The sequence below is a fragment of the Dermacentor andersoni genome, chromosome 4 (assembly GCF_023375885.2).
Source record: "Dermacentor andersoni chromosome 4, qqDerAnde1_hic_scaffold, whole genome shotgun sequence".
NCBI lineage: Eukaryota > Metazoa > Arthropoda > Arachnida > Ixodida > Ixodidae > Dermacentor > Dermacentor andersoni.
This window is the reverse complement of record NC_092817.1, coordinates 17,680,889-17,704,976: the sequence shown is the minus strand read 5'-3', so window position 1 is coordinate 17,704,976 and position 24,088 is coordinate 17,680,889. Positions and strand designations below refer to the sequence as shown.

Below are 24,088 nucleotides of genomic sequence, written 5' to 3'. Positions count from 1 at the left end.
CGTTTGTCGTTACCAAAACACAAAGTAATGCACACAACGAGTAAACTAAACTAATTGCCTACATTTGACTTGTTCTACCGCTATTGGAATACGCTGATGTCGCTTGCGACCCACATAAAAATACTGACATTTATTACATTAAACGGGTTCGGAACTCCATGATGCATTCAGATTCATTTATCACGCCTACGGAAGGCATGCGTTAAAAACAGAACTTCGCAGTCGCTCCGCGTTGTGAACGCTTGAGTCTCGCCGGAACTTACACAGACTGAAAATGCTATAGAACATAATTAAAATTAAAACTAAACTTAACTTTAGCAATTACATGTCGTTTAACGTTGCAAGGCCAACTCACAGAAAATACCGAAGGACCATGCATATAAGTGCCCCCCCCTCCCCCCTGTTTACTGGTACGGTCACCTCCCAGTCTTCTTTTTTTTCCGAGATGTATCTCAGACTAAACTTCCAAATGACGTCACGTGTTTATCGTCAGCAGAATCTTTTGTAGAGGTTGTATCGTCATCAATTTAACGCATGCCATCGATGTTGTTTTATATTGCGCTATTCGCTTACCCATGTGCGTCATTTATCTCGGAGTCAGGTTTGCGTTTTTTATTATTTGCGCGTGTCCAGGTTCTCCATACTCATCGTTTCATTTCTTTTTGCACTTGATAAGTGTACTAGATGGATAAAAGTTGCGTTAAAACTTAATGACCTCACTTTTGCTGCCTCACTTCTGTGTACTAGTTGCCTTCTTTCTTTCTTTCTTTCTTTCTTTCTTTCTTTCTTTCTTTCTTTGTTGTTTTGCCTAGAACGCATGCACTTTGCCTCGAGATAGGTCTATGTCTTGTTTTAGTTTTGCACGTTATGTTAATTGCGTGTGATGTACAAAATCTTGTATTCGCATTGAGGTTTCACGCGAACAGCGACTTACTTTATTTCATGTTTACTTTTGTAACTAATTGTATTATTGTTGTGACCCACTCCTGCCATGGTGGCCAAATGGGCGGCTAGCTGGCAGTATAATGTAATATATATATATATATATAATCCGATTAAGGGCACCAATGGTTAATTGGGAGCAGTGACGGAGAAGGAATGCCACTGCATAGGTATGCTTCACCTGCTCCCGCAACGTTCAACAATATTGAGATAGTTCAACAATATAGAGAGCGACAGTCTCTATTCAACACAGAGAGGGTCGTTCACCAAAGTGGTCAGCGGTTGGCCAACGCCACGGCTATCGGGGTTATCGCCTATTCCGTGCAGTGCAGCGCAGGCTAGGGCTCGTGTCAGTCGATCAGTATACAACGAGAGGGCGGAGCGCTTGCCCAATGGAGGTTCACTCATTGTCGTCGCGTGGAGGCTCATACAGAGGCGAGTGATAGATGATCGCTTTTCTTTTTGGCTAACGTGGCCGTAGCTTCCGCTTCACTGCACCCGAAATTGTTAAGACAGATTTAGTAGTGTGGTTTGCTGGGCCAGTTGGTGCATGGTGACAGTATAGGGGGTTCCAGCAGGCACAGACGCGAGTGCAAGAAAGAGGAACGTGTAGGACAACGCTGGACTTACAATTGAAGTTTATTGCGAATACATTCGACAAATCTCCGCCACGCACGCGTAGAAAACCAAGAACAATAAGAAGGGTTACTGACAAAGATCAAAGCTCTCTCTCTCTCTCTCTCTCTCACACACACACACACACACACACACACACACAAAAATCCTAGCCACACCCCTCCCAACAAGGGCCACAACACCTGGATTAGCGTGATAACTTTAAAAATTTAACTGAATACTTTAAAGATTTGCGAAATGTATTCGCAATAAACTTCATTTGAAAGTCCCGCGTTGTCCAGTGCGTTCCTTTGTCTTGCGCTCGTGTCTGTACTTGCTGGAGCCCTCTGTACAGGTAAGACAGAGTATATAGGTGTGTCATACTGGACAACGCAAAATCATTGTACAGTAATAGATTCGTGCGTGTGAGCGTTTAAGTGAGTGCAACCGCTCATTGGCTATAGTTCCAGCTCACGTCTTTTAACACAGCACGTTGTTCTTGAAACACAGCTAGCGCACGCACACATATCATGACGGGCTACAACTGCATGCAAGGTACATCGTCGTTTTAAACGGCGTTGTGCCTGCATGCGATGCGTGATTTGCCTGTTATGTGCGCACTGCAACATAGACAAACAAACAAACAAAATAAATGAAAAAATAAATAAAATCGGCGTCTATGATAAAGTGAACTTAAGCCTTCATCAAGGTGCAAGTTCACTTTATCGCCGACGGGTACTACCCTCCATACATCTCCTAAACGCTGTATACTATGACCATGCGGGGCGTCTCATTAGTTCCATGCTAATATCATGATGACATGTTATTTAAAGAAAAAAAAAACATGCAATAGAAGTATTTCGAATACCACTGGGCCAGAAAAAGAAAAGAAAAAAGAAAGACGAACTGATGTCGTAACCTCCATGTAAGTATACGTTGAATGGTCGAGAACTTATGAAACGGCCGCCTTCTGTTTCTTTTCTTGTTTTCACTCTGCTGGATCAATCTTCCAGAGGTTCGACACTTCTTTCGCGTATTATTTATTTGTTCAATTTAAATTAACATCCCAACCACAACACTTCACTAATATTCGCGCTGTCATATGTGGCTTAATGAACGTGACAAGGTGCACTCTTCCAAAAAAGGAGCTCCCCGCCCCTTTTATAACGGGATCTCGGTTTTGACTTGTTCGTCATCCATTGCGAGCGTATTCTGCAGCACATAAGACTGCAACAAGAACTTGCACCAAATACAACGCGGCGCACGTTTTGTCGCGCCGGTTTGTCGGCCCTGCTAAAGTCTTAAGCGCCGCTAGACATATAATTGCTACTTCATTGGAATTTTGCAATGTACTGCATTGAAATGACTTCATTCAAGTTTCGCAAAGCGCGGCTTGACTAGAGGCCTAGCTTGGCACCCAAAAATTTGTCAACTATGAGCACTTATAACGAAATTTTCCGTTCGTAGAATCAACTGCGTCGTTCGCACTATCAAATGTGCCAGCGCGACGGCAATTCACCGGTCTGCACTCAAAAGATGCCACGACATTTCGTGCGCGTAGCTTTTGCCGGTGCTGCACCGAACTAGTGAGACGCAGCGCACATTACTTGCAGCATGCTAGATGGTGCGTTCGTGATGAGTGAATGCGGCATGCTGTTAGACGTGGCAGGAATGACAAGAGATGCGTATACAGCGTGCGTATATACGTGCTTTGCAGTGACACGACCGACTTGACCTCCTTGGTGCGACTGCCGGCTACGGCGTTGGCAAGCAGGCAGGCAGTGCGGCAGGCAGGCAGTGCGGCAGGCAGGCAGTGCGGCGTCGCATCAGGAGCCACGGTTCCGGACACCGGTGCAGGGAGGACAAGGTGGAAGAGGAGAGAGGAGGAGGGGGCAGCAGCAAGGAAAAGAGGTTAGGTTACCGTGACCCTCGTAGAGATAAGCGATATGCAGCGGGGCGACTGGAGGCGGCGGGTCCTGCATCGTTTCCTGATACGTACGGTAGCCCTCGAGGAACTGGCTCACGAAGTCGGTCAGGTTCTTCACGTCGCGCATCCGGAAGAGGATCGAATCGGGAATCTGCAAAATACGTGCATGGGAGCGTCAAGGAAGGACGAGGGAGGCAGCGCATCGCGAAAGAAAACCGCGCAGCACTGTGTAACCTAGAGACAGCGGCAGCCAATCGAATGAGTTCCGATCCTCTGCGGGGCGCGTATGCGCTACCGCGGCCGTACACCATCCTGCTGTCCAGAACAGCGAGCGGAAGACTTGCTTGCTTGCTTGTTGCTCACTTGTTGTTGTTGTTGTTGTCCTGAGTGGCCGTGGCACATACCCACAGTGGGGGATTGGCCAAGAATCGGGTGGCTCAATTAGGTGCATAACATTAATAATAATAACAAGGGAGTTAACCATTTGAGCGTTGGAGTTTAAAAGTGAACGTTTTGTGTTTGGTGAAAAAAGGAAATAATCAGATGAAAACCGGGTATAAAGTAATAATAATAAGAAGAAGAATATTTAATAATAGATAAGAAATAAAAGAAAGCTACGGTTGGGAGGGAGAACGATCAGTCTAACATGGAAATCGATTGGTTTCAATGAGGTAATTTTGGATTGCAAAGCAAACATTTCTGTGGCTGAAGCCAATAATAGAGGCTCCAAAAGATAGGATCACAGGCACTGATAAGGTTAGACCAATAGAGCGAAGCGGGATTTCGAGTACTCGTTTTCTTATAATGGAAAAACGTCTGCAAGATAACAAGAAATGGTCTATTGTCTCCGCTTCGCCACGGAATGAGCATAATGGTGAGGGGACCAGACCAGACCTGTGGAGGTAGAAGTTCGATGCAGGTATACAGTAGGTATTCGGAGTGTTGCTCACTTGTGGCGCTTATCCACAGCGGGTTATTGGCCAAGTTGCGGTCGCTTAAAGGTTAAAAGTTAAAGGGAAGGGGAGAGAGAAACTTAAACGGAAAATTGAATCGGGATGAAGTATAACATTCATGTTAATTAGAAAAAAAAACCATTTACGTGGCAGATATGGACATGAAAAATTTTACCATAGAGAGCCTGACGTAACCGTCACTTCATCGTTGCCGTGTCAGGAGAAAAATTCAATAGCGCAGCGCACAGCGAAAGTCACGCAGTGATAAACCGCGAGATTCGGGATTCACTTTCACAATAACTTCCATAGCTTCCTCTTTTGACAGACGCAATCGATCAGCAAATAATAATAATAATAATAATAATAATAATAATAATAATAATAATAATAATAATAATAATAAACCACTTGACCTTAGGAAAAGCGGCGCCAATTTAGCACGAGCAAGGCACCGTCACCGCGGCAAACACGAACGCCGTGTGCCATAGAAAGTTATCGCGTTGGACGACGGCAGTGCATCGTAGGCAGGTCGTTCCCACATTTTTTTTTCCTTAAACATTTTAGCACGAAGCCCAATGACGCACGCAAAGCATTACTTCGTACGCAACGCTTCAGTAGAAGCTTCGGAGGCCACGTGACCACAGAAACGCGCGCCACTGCTGTCTACTGAATACATTTTACCGTTTTAGTACGTATCGCACGTTGCACAGCGATTACGACTCGCAGTGTGCGCAAGATGTCCGCACGTGGCGTGCCTTCTCGCTCGCTGCAGACAACTAGCCGCAGCTGGTAGTACTGGTTTCATGCATCTCAGGCTTCGACGGGGCAGATGTGGATATAGATGGCCTCTCAGATAGACGCCTACTTTATCGTTTTGTACGGGCGCAGTTCATTTTGTACACCGCTCGCCTCACCTGACAGTTAACTGTCTGATCACGCACTCGTGTATTTCATGCTCGCGCAATTACAGGTAAGGAAGCCGGGCTACAACAATGGGTGCTTGGAAAGCGGAGAACGTGAGACGATGTCAGATAACAAGTAGTGCTTAGAGGATAGAAGGAGTATGTTCTTGCTGCTCATGTGGATAGCCTGAAAGATCATTTCTTTTAATGAGGCGCAAATCTGTCCTGAACGATCACTGCTATAGACGGTCTCAGTTTGTACGCAAACTTCTTACCATTTGCGGATTACGGGGTTACCGGAGGCGTGAACGTGAGCGGCCGAGTTAGTGGCGTCACCTGGTGCCGCATAGCTCCATCACCCCAAAACAGGGCTATTAATTATTGCAGTAACCAACTGCATTCTACTTCACTGGTGGAAGGAACTTACGACAAAGGTGTAATCGTGATCACGTACGTTGCATTTTTAACTGTTTTTTAGACAAGAACACTCATGGAACATGAAAATGCATCTATAAGGCGTCGTAGTTAGACGAAGAGTCACAAGATGTCGTTACCAGCGTCCGGTAACCCGGCATTACGGAAACGCCATTGCGTGTATACCTTTTACAGCACCATACACATGGCGTAATTTCTGCAGCGCGAAGCACTGAAGTGCGGAAAGAAAGACAAAAAAGGACGAATGAATAACCGTGAACTTAAACCAACTCGCCAACATCGATAGTTTATTCAGCACCATACTCATGGGCGCCGCCATATTTGGTCACGTGACAGTGCCCGCCATTGAGCGCGTTCTGATCGTCATTTGCTCACATGTGTACAATGACCACGGCGGCTGAAGGCGTGGCTCAGACAACCGCTATTTCAGTCACCACGATGAGCAGTAAGTGGGAAGATTACAAAAAAATTTGGTTAAAGCTACAGAGGTGGTGTAAGTTTATGTACCTATACCAGTGTACATTTCATTTATCCCTTCCGTCTGCACTGCAATCGTATTGTGTGCAAGCTTACCGGCTGAAGGCGACGAATGTAGCAGCCAATTTGCTTTTACCGTTTATATTCTGATCTTTACCCCGGTAGACTTCTAAGGCTGTTACAGCGCCCCTTGTCGTTACCTGTGTGCAGACGACGACGTTTCCACGCAGACGTGGTTTCCTTGGGTTCCTTGGAAATTGCTCGACAGCAAAGAAAATCTCGCCCTTATCCGGATACGAAGCTCCTCGGAAGCCTATGGGGACCTGTGGACTCTGGTGAGGACTCTTCTTTGCCTTGTCCTACTGATCCTGCTCGTCTGATAGACTCAAAACAAACACGGCTGGCGCTTAGGCCTACTGCGGCCGCGCCTCCGCGCTCGCCCGGCGAAGAAGTGTTTGTGCCAGATGTGAGCTCCTCATCTGTACCTTCCACTGGACTGCTGCGCGTGACAACATCCATGCCAACTATGCAGCCGAAGTGTGCAACCGATAGCTCGAATACCCAAGATGCAACACCGAAGGACAGTCCACTTCGTGATGTGAATGTGAACCTATCCGCAATCGTGCCGACGGATACTGGTGACTCTATAGACGAGAAGCCCTCTGGCGGTTTGACGAATGCAGCCAAGCGAGGTCCCCCTATCAACGTGCTTCAACAAGACGCCATCGCATCGGAGCAACCGGCAAAAAAAGTAAGGGCCACCCCAGACAGTTTCTCCACGGCCTCCCCTACGCCCGCTCCCTCTCAGTCTTACCCAACGCCCACCCCTTCTCAATCTTATCGAGTTCATATACGCCCCCTTTCATGCTACGACATAACTTCAGTAGCCACAAAATATGTCCAAAGGGCCATTGACCAATCTCTTGAAACCATTGGATACAAAGGGTTCGCAGCATATAAATCTACCAACTCGATCACTGTGCACTTGGCATCTCTCAGTGATGTGCAGAAAATCAGAAGCATTTACCTGTGCAGGGCCGGTATTTTGTAGCGATGCCTTTTCTGATTCTATGCTTTTTCAGGCTTTTCGCGCTTGGCCAGTGGTCAGAGCGACGGTCTGCCCACATTATCAACGGGATCAGGCGGCCGTGTGTGGTGGATGATAAGAATAGCATAGAATAAGGCATAAGGCATCGCTACAAAATAGCGACCCAGTGCTACTTTGCATCGGGCCCTAATATACAGAGGTGTGTTGTCTATGGTATTGACCCGGAAGACACCCCTGAGATAATATGTCGGGAATTGACCTCCACGACACACAGGGTGCTCGCAGCTAGATTCATGGGCAAAAGCCGTACATGCTTAGTGACGGTACAGGGCCCTCAATGTATCCCAGAACGGTTTTATTACTATGGTTGCGTATTGCGACCTAAACCCTACCTCCCTCGGGCAATATTCTGCTACCGCTGCTTTCAACGTGGCCACATGCAGGCATTTTGCCCACAGCGTACTATTGATCCAGAAAAGCTCACACCAGAAGGCCAACCACGATATCGATGTGGCTTATGTAAATCTGATGAGCACGATATGACAAGCACGAATTGTCCGACTAAACAGAAGGCCACAGTACGGATACGAAAGGCTATACCAAAAACGACTATAGTAACAACACACAATCGTTATGAGGTTCTTGCAGAAGAGCCAGAGATGCTCTTGGCAGAAGAAGAAAAAGCCCCAGAAACACAACTGTATTCTTCTGTTCTTAAACGTGGCAAGCAGTCGCAGACAAAGAAACAGAAATTACCGGAACTTCTATATCAGTCGGATGATGACCATGATGACACTGACGCTCGGATAGACGCACTGGCCAGAGAGATTGAGCGACTACGCAAACATGAAGAATTGGTAATTCTGCGTCGTCACAAAACAGGACCAACACGTGACGCATCAACCACTGCGAATGCCACCGTTACGCCTGGATCCCGTCCGGCACAACAGGTCAACCAAGCTGTTTGGTTAGCAGTTTTAGATCAACTTGCTCAACTAACGTTGCTCATTCAGAATTGCCTGCATCATGGCTAATTCTCTGCAGCAGCTGTCACAGTATGGAATTCTACAGTGGAATTGTCGGGGCATAAGCTCCAAGTTAGGAGAAATTAAAACTAAGCTTCAAAACAATAAGCTACATGTATGGGCACTGATTATTCAAGAGCATAATAAGCTATGCTCCCTGTCTAATTTTAATGGGTATCATAACCCACCTATTAGAGATAGATGTGCTACTACAATGGCTTCAGCTCCGGGAAAAGCTGCAGTTTATATATCATCGCATATTGCTCACACAGTGATTAATCTGGAGCCATGGTGTAGTGGTAATCAAGAAGTTGTCGGGGTCCTGACACGACCAGTGAAGACTCCTGTCATTCTAGTGTCATTCTACGCCAGACCACAGCGCACACGTTTGAACTTGGGGTAGATAGCCCACCTCCCGTCTACGTACCCGGGAATTCCTATTCTCGTGGGTGGAGACTTCAATGCCCCACATACAGAATGGGGGTACAAGTACAACTCCCGAAGAGGATATCAAGTTAAAGACATCATGAGCCATGCCACTTTTACACTGTTGAACCATCACGCTGTGGCTACCTGTGCTGTACCCGCAGTATCTAGAACAAACGTTCCAGACCTCACGTGGTGGTTGGGTCCTGGAATGCCGCAGCGGCGGGTGGAACCAGATACATGGGGCAGTGATCATATGCCAATAATGATTGGTTTGCACAGAACGTGCATAAAGAAAATTCGACGACGAGTAGCAGTCACGCATTGGGATAAGTTTTCGGGAGTCATCGAGTGATAAAGTACCCTCAGAGCCCTCAGAAATTCTTCCCGCTTTGTAAGAACTGCTACGGAGGAACACCACTGTAACCACAGTCGACGAGGAACAACCTCAACCGGACCTCGCCCTTTTGCAACTTTGGGCAAAGCGACGTCAGGCAGAAGTGTATGCGTCGAGGAATCCCGATGCACCAGGTAGCCGTGCACGTGCTAACCATATAGCGGCGAAGGCGCGTCGGCACGAAAAGCAACTTTCTCGACGACGATGGTATGAGTGGTGCGAGAATCTTGGATCGGGCATTGGAAACAGAGCACTTTGGCGTACGTTCCGGTCAATGGAACGCGGTCATAAGCAACCTGACCCTGCAGCGAGCGTTAGGTTAGCGATGCAGAGTTCGCCACATCAATTTGCAGAACACGCTGCTAGAGCGTTTTTCCCGAAATACGATCAAGCGTCACCTATAAACTGCCCCGAAATTGATGAGTCTGACAACTTCCAAATCCGAAATATCCAGCCCTTTCAGCATGGCCGAACTAATAGCGGCGATTGAAACTCCGAAGCAACGAACTGGTCCCGATGGTATTCCTTATGAGGTTTTCAAGAACATGGAAGGAGCAGCTCTCGACGCACTTCTTCAGGCTATTAATAAAGTATGGGAGACTGGAAACGTTCCACCTGATTGGAAGCATTCAATTGTTGTCGCGATTCCGAAACCAGGAAAGTCTCCAAATAGCCTGCAGTCTTTACGCCCAATTTCACTAACCTCAACTGTCTGCAAGCTCGCTGAAAAGATGCTGGCCACACGTGTTTCCTGGTGGCTTGAACGCCACGATAAATATCATCCTGCTCAAATTGGATTCCGTTCTTACTTGGGAACTGAAGACGGACTTTCTATCTTATCAGACGATGTTTTACAGGTTTCACCACACAGTCACGCTGTGCGCACGGTAGTAGCAACAGACATAACGAAAGCTTATGACAATATAGACCATGCAATCATTATAGCCAACCTCATCGACCGGGGACTTCCACCGCGGGTGATAAGATTCATCTACTCATTCCTTCAGAATCGCACATTTGCGATTAGAGTAGATGGAAGACAAGAAAGATACTTCACATCGAACAGAGGAGTCCCACAAGGTTCGGTTTTGGCTCCTCTTCTATTCAACGTTGCTCTAATACCTCTATCTTGGCAACTACATTGGATTCCAGACGTGAGGTTCTTAACCTATGCGGATGACGTCACTTTGTGGTCCGTGCATGAAGATATATCTAGACAAACTCAACAGCTTCAAGAAGCCCTTGATGTTCTGAACAACTACGCTCGGAAAGCAGGGTTGGACATTTCCGTCCAAAAATCAAGCTATGTTGTGGTGGCCAACAAGAAAGGACGCACAAGAATCACGCAGCACCCCTTTACATTTAGACTCAGCGCAGTGACAATCCCTGAGGCTTCTGAGGTCCGCATACTGGGTCTCGATATTCACCACTCCGGCAGTTGTGCACACTGGCTCCGTAAAACCAGACAGAGTTCGACAAAAACAGTTCACCTTATTCGTCGCATTGCAGCAAAAGCAGCAGGAGCTCGTACTGACGTAGCTCGATGGTTGGTGCGTGCAGTCTTGCAGCCACGAATTTTATATCAGGCACAATTTCAACGGCTGAATTTGGCACAGCTGGTACAGTTAGAGACGATTAATCGCGATGCTATGCGCACAATCACAGCACTGCCCCGCATCACTCCGATACCAACCTTACAGGAACATGCCCAGCTCAACACAATTGCAGAGCTAATTTTGCAACGTGAAAAAGCACGTGCAATAAAAAAGCAACTTATTCCGGCTGTCGCTGCGTTGCATGCTCATTTTCAACGCGGCTCTCGGATTGACAATCAGCCCTATCCAATGCCTCCCTGGGAATTCACCAGCATCACAACTAATAAGCCAACGAAGTTACGACGCAGCAATACAACAGGTATTATTGACGAACACAATATCGTCGATGCATCATGCGCTAACACCTGCAAAGTCTATACGGATGCTGCCATTCTCCCAGACGGCAGAAGGACATCATTCCTGAGTACTACGCATAATTTCATCAGCGGCCACCAGCGCTATTTATCTACGGAAGCCAGCGCTCTAGTAATGGAACTTCAAGCCATCCACGACGCTGTGCAAGATGCGACATCTAAGCTGCCTACCATCAAGCAACTAGATATCTTCACTGATTCTTTAGCGGCTATTCAGGAACTCAAGAAGGTTGATAAGGCGATGGAAATCTGCGAGACAATACACACTATGAATAGTAAAACAGCTACTTGCGTCAAGGTACACTGGATTCAAGGCCATTCAGCGAACCCTCACAACATTGCTGCTGACCAGCAGGCACACTGCCCTCCTAATCCTGATGACGCAGCGTTGACTTGTATGATTATCGAAGTTGAACATTTCGTGATATTTTGTGCCAGCGGTGGTGGCAACGCTGTGTTGCTGCTGTAGGCGATGCAACGAAGTAAACTCAACATCTTGCCAGATTTATCGCAGTTTTAGGGGGAAAATACGGGTGAGCAAGAAAAAATGTCACAAGGAAGTATGTTGTGTTCAAAATGTCCTGAAATTTATTCACGTACTGCTGCAGTAAACACACGTGCACGATCATGCCGGTTTTAGACGAGAGTGGTTTTCCTTCTACGAATCTGTCCTTTTACGAAGTGCCATTTACTTGTTAAGAAAGTTTTCCGGCTTCCGTGACTGAACAGAAGATGCGCTTTAACTCCTGACAAAGCCCCCATGCCGGCAAAAACAGCATACTTTCCTCATTACTGACTAAATGTTGTCCTTCACATGACTGCTGTAAGCGCTTCCAATTTAACGAAGCTCACGATTTAACGCAATAATTCTCGGCTCCCAGCGAGTATACATTAAATTGAAGTTTAGCTTTACAAGTCCATGCGTCCATAAACCAACCTCGCTCGGTGATGATTGTGTTTACTTCAGTCTGATAGCGCCTTTCTCCGTCTACAGCTAGAGACTTTGTACCTCCACGTTTTTAACAATAAACGACGGTCTTTTAATCGACATCTCCTTGCACAACCTGCAACGGTTTCCTTATTAGACGATATTCCGCAGCCAGTGCAAAATGCTAATTTCCGACCAAGATTAGAGAGAAATGGGCAAATTGGAACAAGCCTGTAATATATACAGCTCAAAAAGGCGCCGTGAAGAAAGTGAACACGGTCGAGACGAGCGGTGTCTTTCGGATAAAGGTTCATTGAAAGCATGAAGCTATGAGACTTGACAATGCATGAAGGCACGTGACAATATAACCGAAGTGATGAAGTCCGAACTGTTCCTCTTTTCCATTGAAATGTAGAAACGATAAGGAAAAGGGGCATTAAAGCAGAAGAAAGGGCAGCTTCCGATGGAGGATGCGGTTAAATTCAGCTCCGGGCTCATCTGCGGCAAGTTGTCCTTTCTTCCACTTTGGGTTTTCCATATTAATTTTGCAATCAGTCAATCAATCAGTTATTTATTTAACGTGCCCAGGAACAACCAGATCTGAGTGCTCGAGCGTGCATGCATACATTATAAAATGAAATAATAATAATAATAATAATAATAATAATAATAATAATAATAATAATAATAATAATAATAATAATATTGAGCCTCTCCGTTCCCTTGATTCTTCTCGTTATACGTGCTCCTTTAGTTACTTGCGTTGACACGTTCCCGAAAAAGAAAAAAGGAAACTAGTTGAAGTTGCTCATGTAGCCCTCTTATCTGCGTCTCTTCGTGCTGCATATATTATGATGTTGCTTTTGTTAGCGGCACACAACGCAACAAAAGCGCCGAGAGCCTTGCGTGCCTTCTTTACGACTTCGTGTCTCGCTGCTCTCGAGAACACGTACAGTGCAAGCGCAGTGCAGGGGGGGCTTCCATCAGCGCAGCGCGACGGCCGGGCAGGCCGTGAGGTGTGGACGCGTTTGAGGCGCGCGATCGACGGCTTCCCTGGCGTCACGCGACGCGGCACCCGCGCCGCCTGACACGCGCGCGTGCCTCGCCGTGTACAAGCGGAAGCGGCGCGGTGCTCGGCATCGATGCGATAACTGCGCACGACGCCTGCGGATGCGCGTCGTTCATTTGCCTGACGAAGGGGGAGAGTTGGGAATCGGTGAAAGCACCCTCCCCTGCGGGGCACGGGAGCTGCAGCACTTTCAGGTGAAGGCATAGTACATGGTCGACCAGCTCATTTAGAGAAACATGTTTTTCTTTTTTTTTTTTTAATGCGTCAGCCTTAGGAGTGTCAAAGTGGATAAAGGTGTATGTGTGGTATGTTGTGTTTGTATATAAGTTAATTTTTTTTTCTTTAAATGAACTCGTCTACCATGTACTACATTCACATTGCTGCAGCTCCCGTGGCCTGTAGGGAGGGGTGCTGTATATATATATATATATATATATATATATATATATATATATATATATATATATATATATTAAGCTCTCTAGCATTTACCGCTAAATCCTCGCTGAATTTGTGTTTTAAGGGAATAGCTTTCTTTAGCTCTTTCGCCAATGTTCGTAGTTGTCGGTGGTCGGACTTTCAGAGCATACATACAGAGGCGCCGATGAATATAAAGCGCGTGCTCTCGCGCAGTCGAGTGTTGCAGCGCGCGTTCGTCGCCGAACCTCGACTATTGCATCCAACGTATAATAGTACAGGTGGACTGCTTCTGAGAGGAGAGGCAGACGAAGAAGAAAGATGGTGTTCGGCGGACAATGTGCATTTATTAACCCCACACGGACAAGTCATATGTGACACGCGTTTGTAAACGAGCACTCCGATCCACAGGGTCCTTCACGGACTCCAGCGGGCATCTCAGAAGAACTGTAAGCGAAGATTTGTCGAGAGCGATAGTCCATCTCTCCCAAGAACAGCCAACAGGTTGCGAGGTTTCCTGGGCCTGTTTGCTTATCGCGGCGGAGAAACAGTGAAACACGTCGAAGGAAATAAGCAGCGCGAAATTACGCGGGACGTTTCTGCGAGCGGTGTACTTATTTGATATTCCTGAAACTGTAAGCTGCCAGCATTGCATATGCGGAAGTTCTGCTTACAGAGAGCTATTAGAGTACGCAGGCTGTCTTAATTAGCTTCAGAGATATACATAGAAAGTCGCCGAGTCCCGATTTTCTGAAAAGGTAACGGAATGCACGAAGTAGAAAACTTTTCGTGCCGTCTGTTTCGTGTATAATACACGACATGATCAGAGCTCTTAGTTATTAATATGGTCGTTGAATACCAGCGATATACCGTGTGTCCCAGTTAACAATAGCCAAGGTATCCACAGAAAAAGAAATTAGAAAATCAGGTTGCAGGATAGAATTAGAAGCCTTACGTTGTTCGGTTGTCAGAGGTCTGACCACCGAACACTGAAGGTCTTAAAATCGTATCTTGCACCGCTTTTTCTTCTTTTTCTAAATTTTATTTATTTGTACAGCTTGGCTAACGTTAGCTGAGGCACCCTGTATATGCACGACATGCTTAACGAGAGCGTTAACTCACGACGCACACGCTTTACAACCAACACATGCGACGGCGTGCCCGCGGTGACAGTTGATAGACAGGATCAGAGATATCGTAGTTGCAATCAGTTATAGTGCCGAATGCGTCAGACGAAATAACGTTCTCATACGCGCCAATCGCGGCACGACCAAAACGCAAGAACGCATATTGCGCACGGACGCTGCTCATTTGGGCCGCTGTATGCATAATTGTTCGAGAAAACGAGGTAGCCAAGCGTTGCTTGTGCACCGACAGAAGACGGCCACGAACAAAACAAGACAAAACGTCGCTGCCGCTCGTCACGCGAGCAGCAGCAGCGCCACGGCCCGAGGGCACTTCTCCGAACAAACAAATGCGCCGCGAGACGCCGAGGGCATACAGCGCGCGCACGCGAACCAATCATCTGCCGCTGGTTGATGCCCCGTACTAAAACAGGGGCCGTCGAACGGAAAAGACATCGATCTGGAATCCCCGACCGGGCAGGGCTCTCTGCTTGCGGGGCGGGTGGGCAGGCTGGAAAACCAACTGTGCGCGCGTGTTTCCCGCCTACGGAAGCGGCCGCGGGAATTTTCGGGCGCCTTCACTTCGAGACGGGGCCCGGTGCAGCTGAATTTTCCTTCTTGCCGATTTCGAGATGCACTGATAACCCACGTGTTGCTGGACTGCCTCCTGTATGCCCGGCTAAGGCAACAGCTGCGCTTCAAGCTTAGGGCCGTCGACGATCATTTGTTGTCACTTGGGACGATACTTGGACCATGGCCAGTTAGCGACCTTGAAAGGACAGCTTTAAGGGCAGTGAAGCACTTCCTTTTTTTTTTAATAAATGTGGACATGCGCTCAAAATACTAGGGATGATTTTATGCAGTTACTCGCCTTCACAGTTATTGTTTCATTCTTATTTTTCTTATTTTTTTCTTGAACTCTTGTATGTGTTATAGTGCTTAGGCGTGCTAATTAAAGTAGGATTCTTATCATCATTTGTTTTCTTTATTTTTAAACCAAACCTATGTTTTTTCATAGAAGCGAGTTGGAGCAGCTGGAGGCATACTGCTTCCAACCACTCCAGTTAAACCTCATTTAAGCTCTAACAAGGGACGCATCCCAATTTATTTATTTATTTGTTTATTTATTTATTTATTTATTTATTTATTTATTTATTTATTTATATAAAGTAGAGTTTACATGCGCATACTTTGACGTTATCCGCAGCGTCTAAATTTGGACGTATTTGCCGCGAGACCAAAAACATTAACCAACTTTTCAAGCAGCTACTTCTCCCGTTTAATACGTCTTGTGGTCTTTCATTAAGGACCTTTATAACTATATATCTTTTAATTTCTGTAGCCTACACACACTTCTGTTGAGTTTAAATGCAGGGAAGTCTTCAGAGAGAGATAAAAAGAAGGTCGTCCAAATGCACTAACGTAAACTGCTCGTACTCTCTTCTTTTCTGCACTATCAGCACGTGCCAAGGCCTTTCTCTGCGTAGCCCATTACTGAGCTTGGAAAAAATTGGATTGTATACCTTTTCAAGCGTTTTATTTTCATAATTTAACACTTTGGTAGAAACATTCATTGTGCAATGCGCGTTTTTATGGCGTAATGATTTACCACATGATCATCGATCTGCGACAATTTCTTCAGAAAATTCTGAGAGTTGGGACAGTGTAATTTCTGTTTTGGCTTTGAAAAAAATTTGTATGCTTCACAGGAGCAAGTGTGGCATTTAACAAAGAATAACGTCATCTGCTCCACGAACGCGTAAATACTTGCACCAAGCCTTCGGCTTAAAGAAGCGGGCTTCCCCCCACAAGAAGTCTTAATGTGGAGAAGCCAGCTGTAAAGGCGCATGCTACGTACGTACAGACGACCTTCGCATGCAATCTTACTGCGGGCTATTTCGAGTAAAATTCTTTGTGCATAAATGCTGATTGCTCTGAGAAACACGTTGTTGCTAGTGTTAACAATGGCATATTTAAAAATTAAACTGCGAGGCCGTGGTGGAGGGTTGCAGATTAATTTTGACCGCTTGTGTTCCTTTAACTTGCGCCCACGTACAGGACGGCACACTGGCGTTATTACATTAAGGCTGTCGCAATGCGGCTACCGCGGCCGGGAATCGAACCCGTGGCCTCGAGCTCAGCAGCAGAGCGCCATAGCCACTGAGCAACCGCGGCAAGTCATAGAAAACTTGTTAAACTTATAATATGTGTAAGAAAAATAATCTGGCACGCATAAATCGGTTGAGTTCGTATCACAGTCGCACTGCAGCGCTTTCTTGTATGCACTCACGTGCGGAATGTTCAATTTGTTCAATTTTACAGCGACAGCTGTACAAGGTCAGTTTGTGAAGTTCTTGGAATTGCTGTATCAGAGTGGCTCAAAAACCAATAATAAAAGACTACGGTAAAACACTGTGAATTCGCGGCACTAACTGTTCGCGAATTGGGAACATTGGGCATATTCGCGGCTACTGAGAGAGAGACAGAGAAAGAAAGGAGAGAAAAGTCAGGGAGGTCAACCAGACGAGCGTTGGGTTTGTTATCCTACACTGGGGGTAAGGGAAAGTGGGAATAAAAAGAAGAAAGGAGGAAGAGAGTGAGCACTGAGTGCACGTGTGAGGATGCACAGGGACACTATAAGCGGTCTATCAAACCGGTGCACTTCAAGTACTGTTTCATATAGAGCACGAATCGCTTCTTGTGCCAGTGGCGGTTGTGGCCACGGTCCGAGTATCTTTGACTCAGAGAACGGTCGCGAGTCCAGTCGGTTTAAAGTTGTATGGAGAGAGAGGCGTTGTACGTAATAACGAGGGCAGATCCTCAATCTGCGCTTGATGGTTTCCTCGCACATACAGGAGTAACACATCGGGCTCTTGGCCGTTCCCATACGATAGGAGAAAGCGTTCGTGAACGTTACTCCCAGCCACAAGTAGCGCAGCCAAGTTGTTTCGCCGCGAGAAAGACCAGATGGCAGTTGTAGCCGTAGCAAGGAGTCCGGCTTATGCAATCAGAAACTGAAGATACTTAGAGAACTCCAGAAAGATTGTTACTTTTTGCGTGCCAGTAGACGAAGTTCCCTGGCACAGTCCGTCCTCGCCAAAAGTATTGGACGCATCCGGGGTGTCTTCGTGCTACTAAGTTTCGCACTGTGCCGTACGGCTCGCTTGCACCGCAAGAACTCTATTTTTCCTTCTTTTTTTTTTTTTACGCGTGAGCGTACATAGCCCATCTGTGAAATCGGCAAGATTATGTGCGTCGCAGCTGGGGAAGCGACCGCCGGAGGAGGAAGGCGCCTGGAGGTGGAAAAGAGAATCGCGCACTGAGAAAAACACGGAGGAGCGCGCTGAGTGCGCGACAAAGCAACGCCGTCTGTACTACATCTCACAACTAACTTGCAGCACTGCCGAAGGTACCAGGCGTACACAGGCAATATCCTTGCGCAGCGGTGTATAGTTCCGGATGTAACCGCCTGATTATTGGCTTCACTAGAGAGTTTTATTTTTGCTCACTGCACAGTACGTTACAGCGATACGCGACATGTCACTTGCGGTATGACATGTCATTGACCGGTATGCGCCTATGCGCATACCGGTCGTATACCGAGAATTACTGTGGAAGTTACCGCCGGTAACCGTAATAGCCACCCTGATCGTGATCAACTATAGCAGCATGACAGCCTTTAATGGCAGCGCCATTACAGCGCCGACTACCCGCTTCGATCTGAATTCGCGCTTGTTACTGGCTCTCCGCCCTGTCAGCCTGTCAGCAAGAAACAAGGGACGAAATACGCCATCGCTAAGTCTCATCTCAAGCTGAGGTCAAAGCATTAGGTATGTTTTGTTGTAATTATTGAGATCGGCTGTTTGTTTTCACGGTGCTTTACAGACACGGCGCCGAGCCGTAAAATTGGTTTGATTTGTAGTTAGCAGGTAGCGCCACACCATTAACACTGGTGATGCACTGACAATGCAGAACGCTATAAAGGTCTAATTGTTCACTGCATCATTAATTTATTACCCCGTTCTAGCATGGTACGTGATGACGGTAGCGAGAAAACGCCAAGTAGACGCCGAGCAGAAGCTGTGCCGCAGGTAAACATTTACGAGGGCGTTCGCCTTTACTACTTGCTAAGGAGGCTGCGATATAACTGCAGGGAAAGCGTACAGCTGAAGCATTCACGCACAGCGTACAGCTGAAGCAGCTGTCGCATTCACGTAAACGATGCTTATGGTTATGGCGTGAAAATATTTTTTCGTTAAGCCACCAAAATTGAGCATGTACCGATAGGATGGCAAGAAGACACTGAGCAGACGACGCGGCGCGGATGAGTACATCTCGAGGGGCATTCGGCCTTCTTATTGGTTAAGAATTCTCGTAGCTTCCACAGTGCTGCAAGGAACTACTGAAATATCGTATAGAGGAAAGTCTGGGTGGCGTTGAGCGAAGCAGGGAAGGAGAAAGGAGGCGAAGCGTTGCGGAAGAGGAGGTAGGTGGAGGCGTGCTTGGCTGACCTCGTCTGGCAGTTGCTGCGCCTTCTATGTGCGCTATGGACGTGCCGGCTTCGTCTCGTGATCGAGAGGCCGAGCGCGAGTTGACCGACCCCGAAGTCATCGCCAAACGCCGGGCACCAGCTGAACAAGTCCGGCAAAAGGCGCCGGCTTGGTGTGCCCAGGAGACTCCAGAAGACGAAGAAGGAGAAGAAGGGGAAAGGGGCAAATGAATAACGTGAATAGTACATAACCAAAGTGCTTGAAACAATAAAGACTGTGAATTTTCTTACGGTACCCTATCATTCTTCCTCATGACACTTTACGCTTTATAAAGGTCAAAAAATGGTAATAAAACACAGCATAAAAAAGGAAGATTGAAAAATATTGCCACACTCACACACAATGAAAGCACTTTGCAAACAGAATGGAACAGCACACACACGCTTGCGCGTAACCAGCGTTCACGAAGTGAAACGTTTTTTTTCTTTTTTACCGTATACACCCCTCTTTTTGAAACAAAGCCGTCTCTTTAGCGTTCCACATGGACCTTCAGTCGCACGTGTTTTTCATGCATAACTTCAAAGGCATTATTTGTCTTCCGAAAGATGCGTCGGTTTGCCCACGTGAAATTAATTGACGTGCCTGTGTGCACAAACGTGTTTCTTTTACATACAATCCTGTTTCCGGCATATCCAAAGGTTGCGCATCGAAGTAAATAGAATGGGCCGCGTTTCAGGGGCTGCAGCCAGCACATATAGCCGGCAAAGTACGTTGTTAGTGTTTAGCATAGCGTCCACATTTCTTCCTTGAAAACTTCGCGCGCCCTTAAATGTAGCGATACTTTCCGATCGCGAAGTTCGCTTAAATTATGGAGCCCGAAAATAAAGGGTCTTGCAGTATTTATCGTGACAGCCGTGACGGTCGGGAACGAGTATGGATCGCAACACCATTTGTTTCTTTTTTAAATGTTTTTTTTAATGCAGAAAAAATGTTTCAGAAACTAGACCACAACACCTATTAGCTTTAGGCATTTTGGTATCTCCGTAACGCTGATATCATTTACTTCGACTAGCTTCTACAAAGGGCTCAATTGCAAATGTTTACTTCTATGGCTACACTGGAGTATCTGTTGCTTACTTCGAGTCCTCTAAGTATACGATAAGCGCAATTATGCCACACTTAAAATACTGTTAGGGTCCTTCCTATTTCGCTATTATAAGCACCTTCATCCGCTGAATACTCATTCGAACTATCCTACCGGTGTCAGCTTGGTTAACCTCCCTGCCTTTCTCTTATGAACTCTCCCCCTTTCTCTCATTCGCACTATAAAGTCTTCTGTCCCCTCAAACCACCTTTCTGTCTCGAATAGGTCATTAAATCGAATATATCTAGCGAAATATCCGCTAAGATGGTGACACTGTAATGCGACGACGCTAACTTCGAAGAAAATGTTGAGATGTTCGATTCTAAAATGTGCTTCCTTCATTTTTCTTTTTCACAGTAGCGCACAAATTCACAAACTCCAAGTAAATTGTGCAATGTGCACTAATCAAATGTGGTCATTGAACCCTTGAAAGCACTGATTTAATTCGAAGAGAAAGCTGCAAACCACCGATAACGATGCCCTTTGGTAGGGTGAACATTTAGTTCAATAATCCCTGTCTTTCCTTCCCTTTTGTCTCTCCCTCTCTAGTTCAATAATGATTTTGTAATCTTGTAGAACTGAGGCAACATGCAAACAAGCAACTTGCTTACCGGCATCAATCCTCACTGCCTAACTCACAACGCCACCCACTAACTCACTTACCGCGCCCACCGACCTATATACTTATACTCACCAACCTGCCCGAACACTTTTGTCATCCTGCTCCGTTCGTTCATTCGTTCAATCAATCAATCAATCAATCAATCAATCAATCAATCAATCAATCAATCAATCAATCAATCAATCAATCAATCAATCAATCAATCAATCAATCAATCATGCAAGATACTGGCAGTGGTATGAATGGTTTTAGCTGTTGTGCAAACGAACAAGTCAAAGAGTAACGATCATTCATACGAGAGAGAGCTTATTACCAGGCCGGTCCGAGAAACGGGAAAACGCTTACGCGATGTTTCACAGAGAGCGTGCACAGAAGTGCGCGAAGAAAGCCTCTTTTCATTGCCGGCTATTACACCCTCTCTGATCATGAAACCCTGCAACATTAAGTACCGCAAGTGCCGCTTTTAGTAAAAAAAAAAAAGAAAATAATGAAAGAAAGAAAGAGAAAGAAAGTAAGAAATAAAAAAATGAAAAGTAAAACGACGAAATAAATAATAAAGTTAGCAGGGGAAGAAAAAAAAAGAAGGGTTTAGAGATATGATGTAAAATTCGCGAAGAAGACCGGACCGTTATGAACGTAGACGGAGCATTGACTATGAGCACGTGGGAAGCGCACCACGTGAACTGTGCGGTATATATTTCTTGTCTATTTTTGCTTAATTATATGCTACATAAGGCCTACTACCGGGTGCAACAAGTGAATAGAAAAAAAGAAGGAAACGGATGAAACGAGAACTGAAATATACTGAAACACACGGCCGCTCGGGGTCTAAAACGACGACTGTATCCACGGTTGAAAATTGACCCAACCTTGGCTACGAAGTTTTAAAGATAAAACTGCTCGTTAGAGCAGCTGCCAGTCAAATCGTTACATTAGCGGTACTATTGGCAAAGGCGGCCGGCCAACGGCGAAGCGAAGTTAAGAACAAAAAGCTTTGTGGATTCGACCTTTGTGTTTTGCCTTGCCCGCATTCTGTTGTGTGTGTGTGTGTGTGCGTGTGCGTGCGTGCGTGTGTGTGTGTGTGTGTGTGTGTGTGTGTGTGTGTGTGTGTGTGTGTGTGTGTGTGTGTGTGTGTGTGTGTGTGTGTGTGTGTGTGTGTGTGTGTGTGTGTGTGTGTGTGTGTGTGTGTGTGTGTGAGAGAGAGAGAGAGATTTTTATAGTCATCTTTCCTACACTGACTCAGTCAAGCATGAAACTTCATTTCGAGGTTTTGCTAAGTCGAACTGAATGATACGGTAAGCGACTTGTACTCCCCCTGCGGCATCACCTTCTGCAGCAACATATTTTCGCTATTACCATAAGAATGGGAGTGCTTTTTTTGCCATCATGACTTGCTTGATGTTTAAACGGGGGACAGATTAACGTCGGTGACATGCGGGGTCTGAAGAGAAAGCATTTTGTATTGTAAGCGTCAGTGGACTTTTTAGTGTCATAAGCAGCGGAGTAACTCAAGTTAATGTATACCGATTCAAGGGCACAAGCCGCCATTGAAACGTTATCGGCGTTACTTTTGGCGGCCACTCTTCAGATGAAGAATCTTCAGTGGCGATTTAGCGGCAAATGCGAGTGAAATGCGTTAGCATTACGTCGCACTTCTTTGAGGCCCCGGATCCATGATTTAAACCGTGTTCACCACATTACAAAGTGTTGTGCAAGAGCTCCTTCGACACATGTTCTGCGAGGAGCGAAGTTCAACTGACGGTGGTCTGCTGCGGACCACCGACGGTTGCATTACATACATACATACATACATACATACATACACACACATACATACATACATACATACATACATACATACATACACACACATACATACATACATACATACATACACACACATACATGCATACACATACATACATACATACATACATATATACATACATACATACATGCATACATGCATACATACATACATACATACATACATACATACATACATACATACATACATACATACATACATACATACATACATACATACATACATACATACATACATACATACATACATACATACATATCCACGTGCACACGTACACGCTCTTCTAAAATTTGACATGGCTCCTGTACCTCTACCTAGTGACTGCCTTCCCACACACACACACACGCACACGCACGCACACACATTTTTTCCACTTTCACACTCCTAACGCCAACGAATTAAAAAGAAAGAACAAGGGTAAGAAAAAACTTGCATCTTGTCGTTTGGCCTGAGCATTTTCGACTCTGCGTACATTTGATTGTTCATTGCATAATTATTAATGAATTGTTCTTATGATTTGCATAATTGTATGCTGTCTGTACCGTGTAATGTTTTAAAGCTCCTCTTACCCAATGCTCATTCTTCGGGTCTGTAAGGTATTTTGAATGAATAAACATATAAGAGAGTGCGCAATGTTGGATGCTGTAAGCACCTTGAGAGCAATATGCGGCTCCCCATCCTGCCACGAGTGAGCGAGCACGGTATACCGCAAAGACAAGGCATACTTTCAGAGACTTTGTTCCACACAAATTTCTAGAGATCAAGACAGCACATGTGGCGCTGGTCCCGACGAGGCTGCGAGTTGCATGCTCGAGCGAATCCTCCAGCAATGTGTCAACGCTCGGAGCGATGCAACCACGGAACCTTTCTCCATTCAACGCGGCTCGAAATTCCTCGACCGGATGCGAGTCGCAGCCTCGGGTCGCTTGTTCTCGTGCTTCCCAGATGGCCAACCGAGGACCGACGGCCCTTTGCCGAAAATTAGGATGAAAAATAAGAAAAGACTGGCGGGCATTGGTCGCACCGCGAGTGGAGGGCAGGTGGAGGCCAGGGCCCTTTGCCCGTCACTGCTCTGGGGGTCAGGGTTTGAGTTGGGCGAAGAGTTGAGAGGGGGGGTGAGGGCCCGACATCCTGATGGCAGCTGCGCGTGGCAGACCACGCGTTGCGTGCGCCGCAAGCAATTGACGGCGCGCGAACTGCCTTCCGATTCGCACCGGTGCGTCTCGAGATCCCGTTGGATCCGCGCGCGCTCGGCTTGCAACGGCGAGAACTGTAGCTGTTCGAGTCGGACCATTTCGTTTTTGAATAAGCGTGCACGCTGCGTGAATGCCAACGAGAAACGAGAATTAA

At 46.2% G+C, this 24,088-nt stretch overlaps 1 protein-coding gene and 1 long non-coding RNA gene across 8 annotated transcripts in view; one reads left to right on the top strand and one right to left on the bottom strand.

Annotated features, from left to right (window-relative positions):
• The window catches only part of LOC126535801 (uncharacterized), a 78,271-nt gene that overhangs the window by 26,772 nt on the left and 27,411 nt on the right, over window positions 1-24,088 (bottom strand). For 3 of the 7 annotated variants that reach the window (XM_050182617.3, XM_050182619.3, XM_055073438.2), the window contains exon 2: window positions 3,479-3,635. In XM_050182617.3, coding sequence (XP_050038574.1) covers window positions 3,479-3,635 — 157 coding nt within the window. Of the gene's footprint in view, window positions 1-3,267; window positions 3,313-3,478; window positions 3,636-24,088 lie in introns of all 7 variants that reach the window. The other 4 variants (XM_050182618.3, XM_050182621.3, XM_050182620.3 and 1 more) reach the window with 2 other exon arrangements.
• LOC129386117 (uncharacterized) overlaps window positions 3,398-24,088 on the top strand; it is a 35,126-nt gene continuing 14,435 nt past the window's right edge. Inside the window, exon 1 of the long non-coding RNA XR_008613589.1 lies at window positions 3,398-3,468. This is a non-coding gene — a long non-coding RNA (uncharacterized lncRNA). The remainder of the gene's footprint in view (window positions 3,469-24,088) is intronic.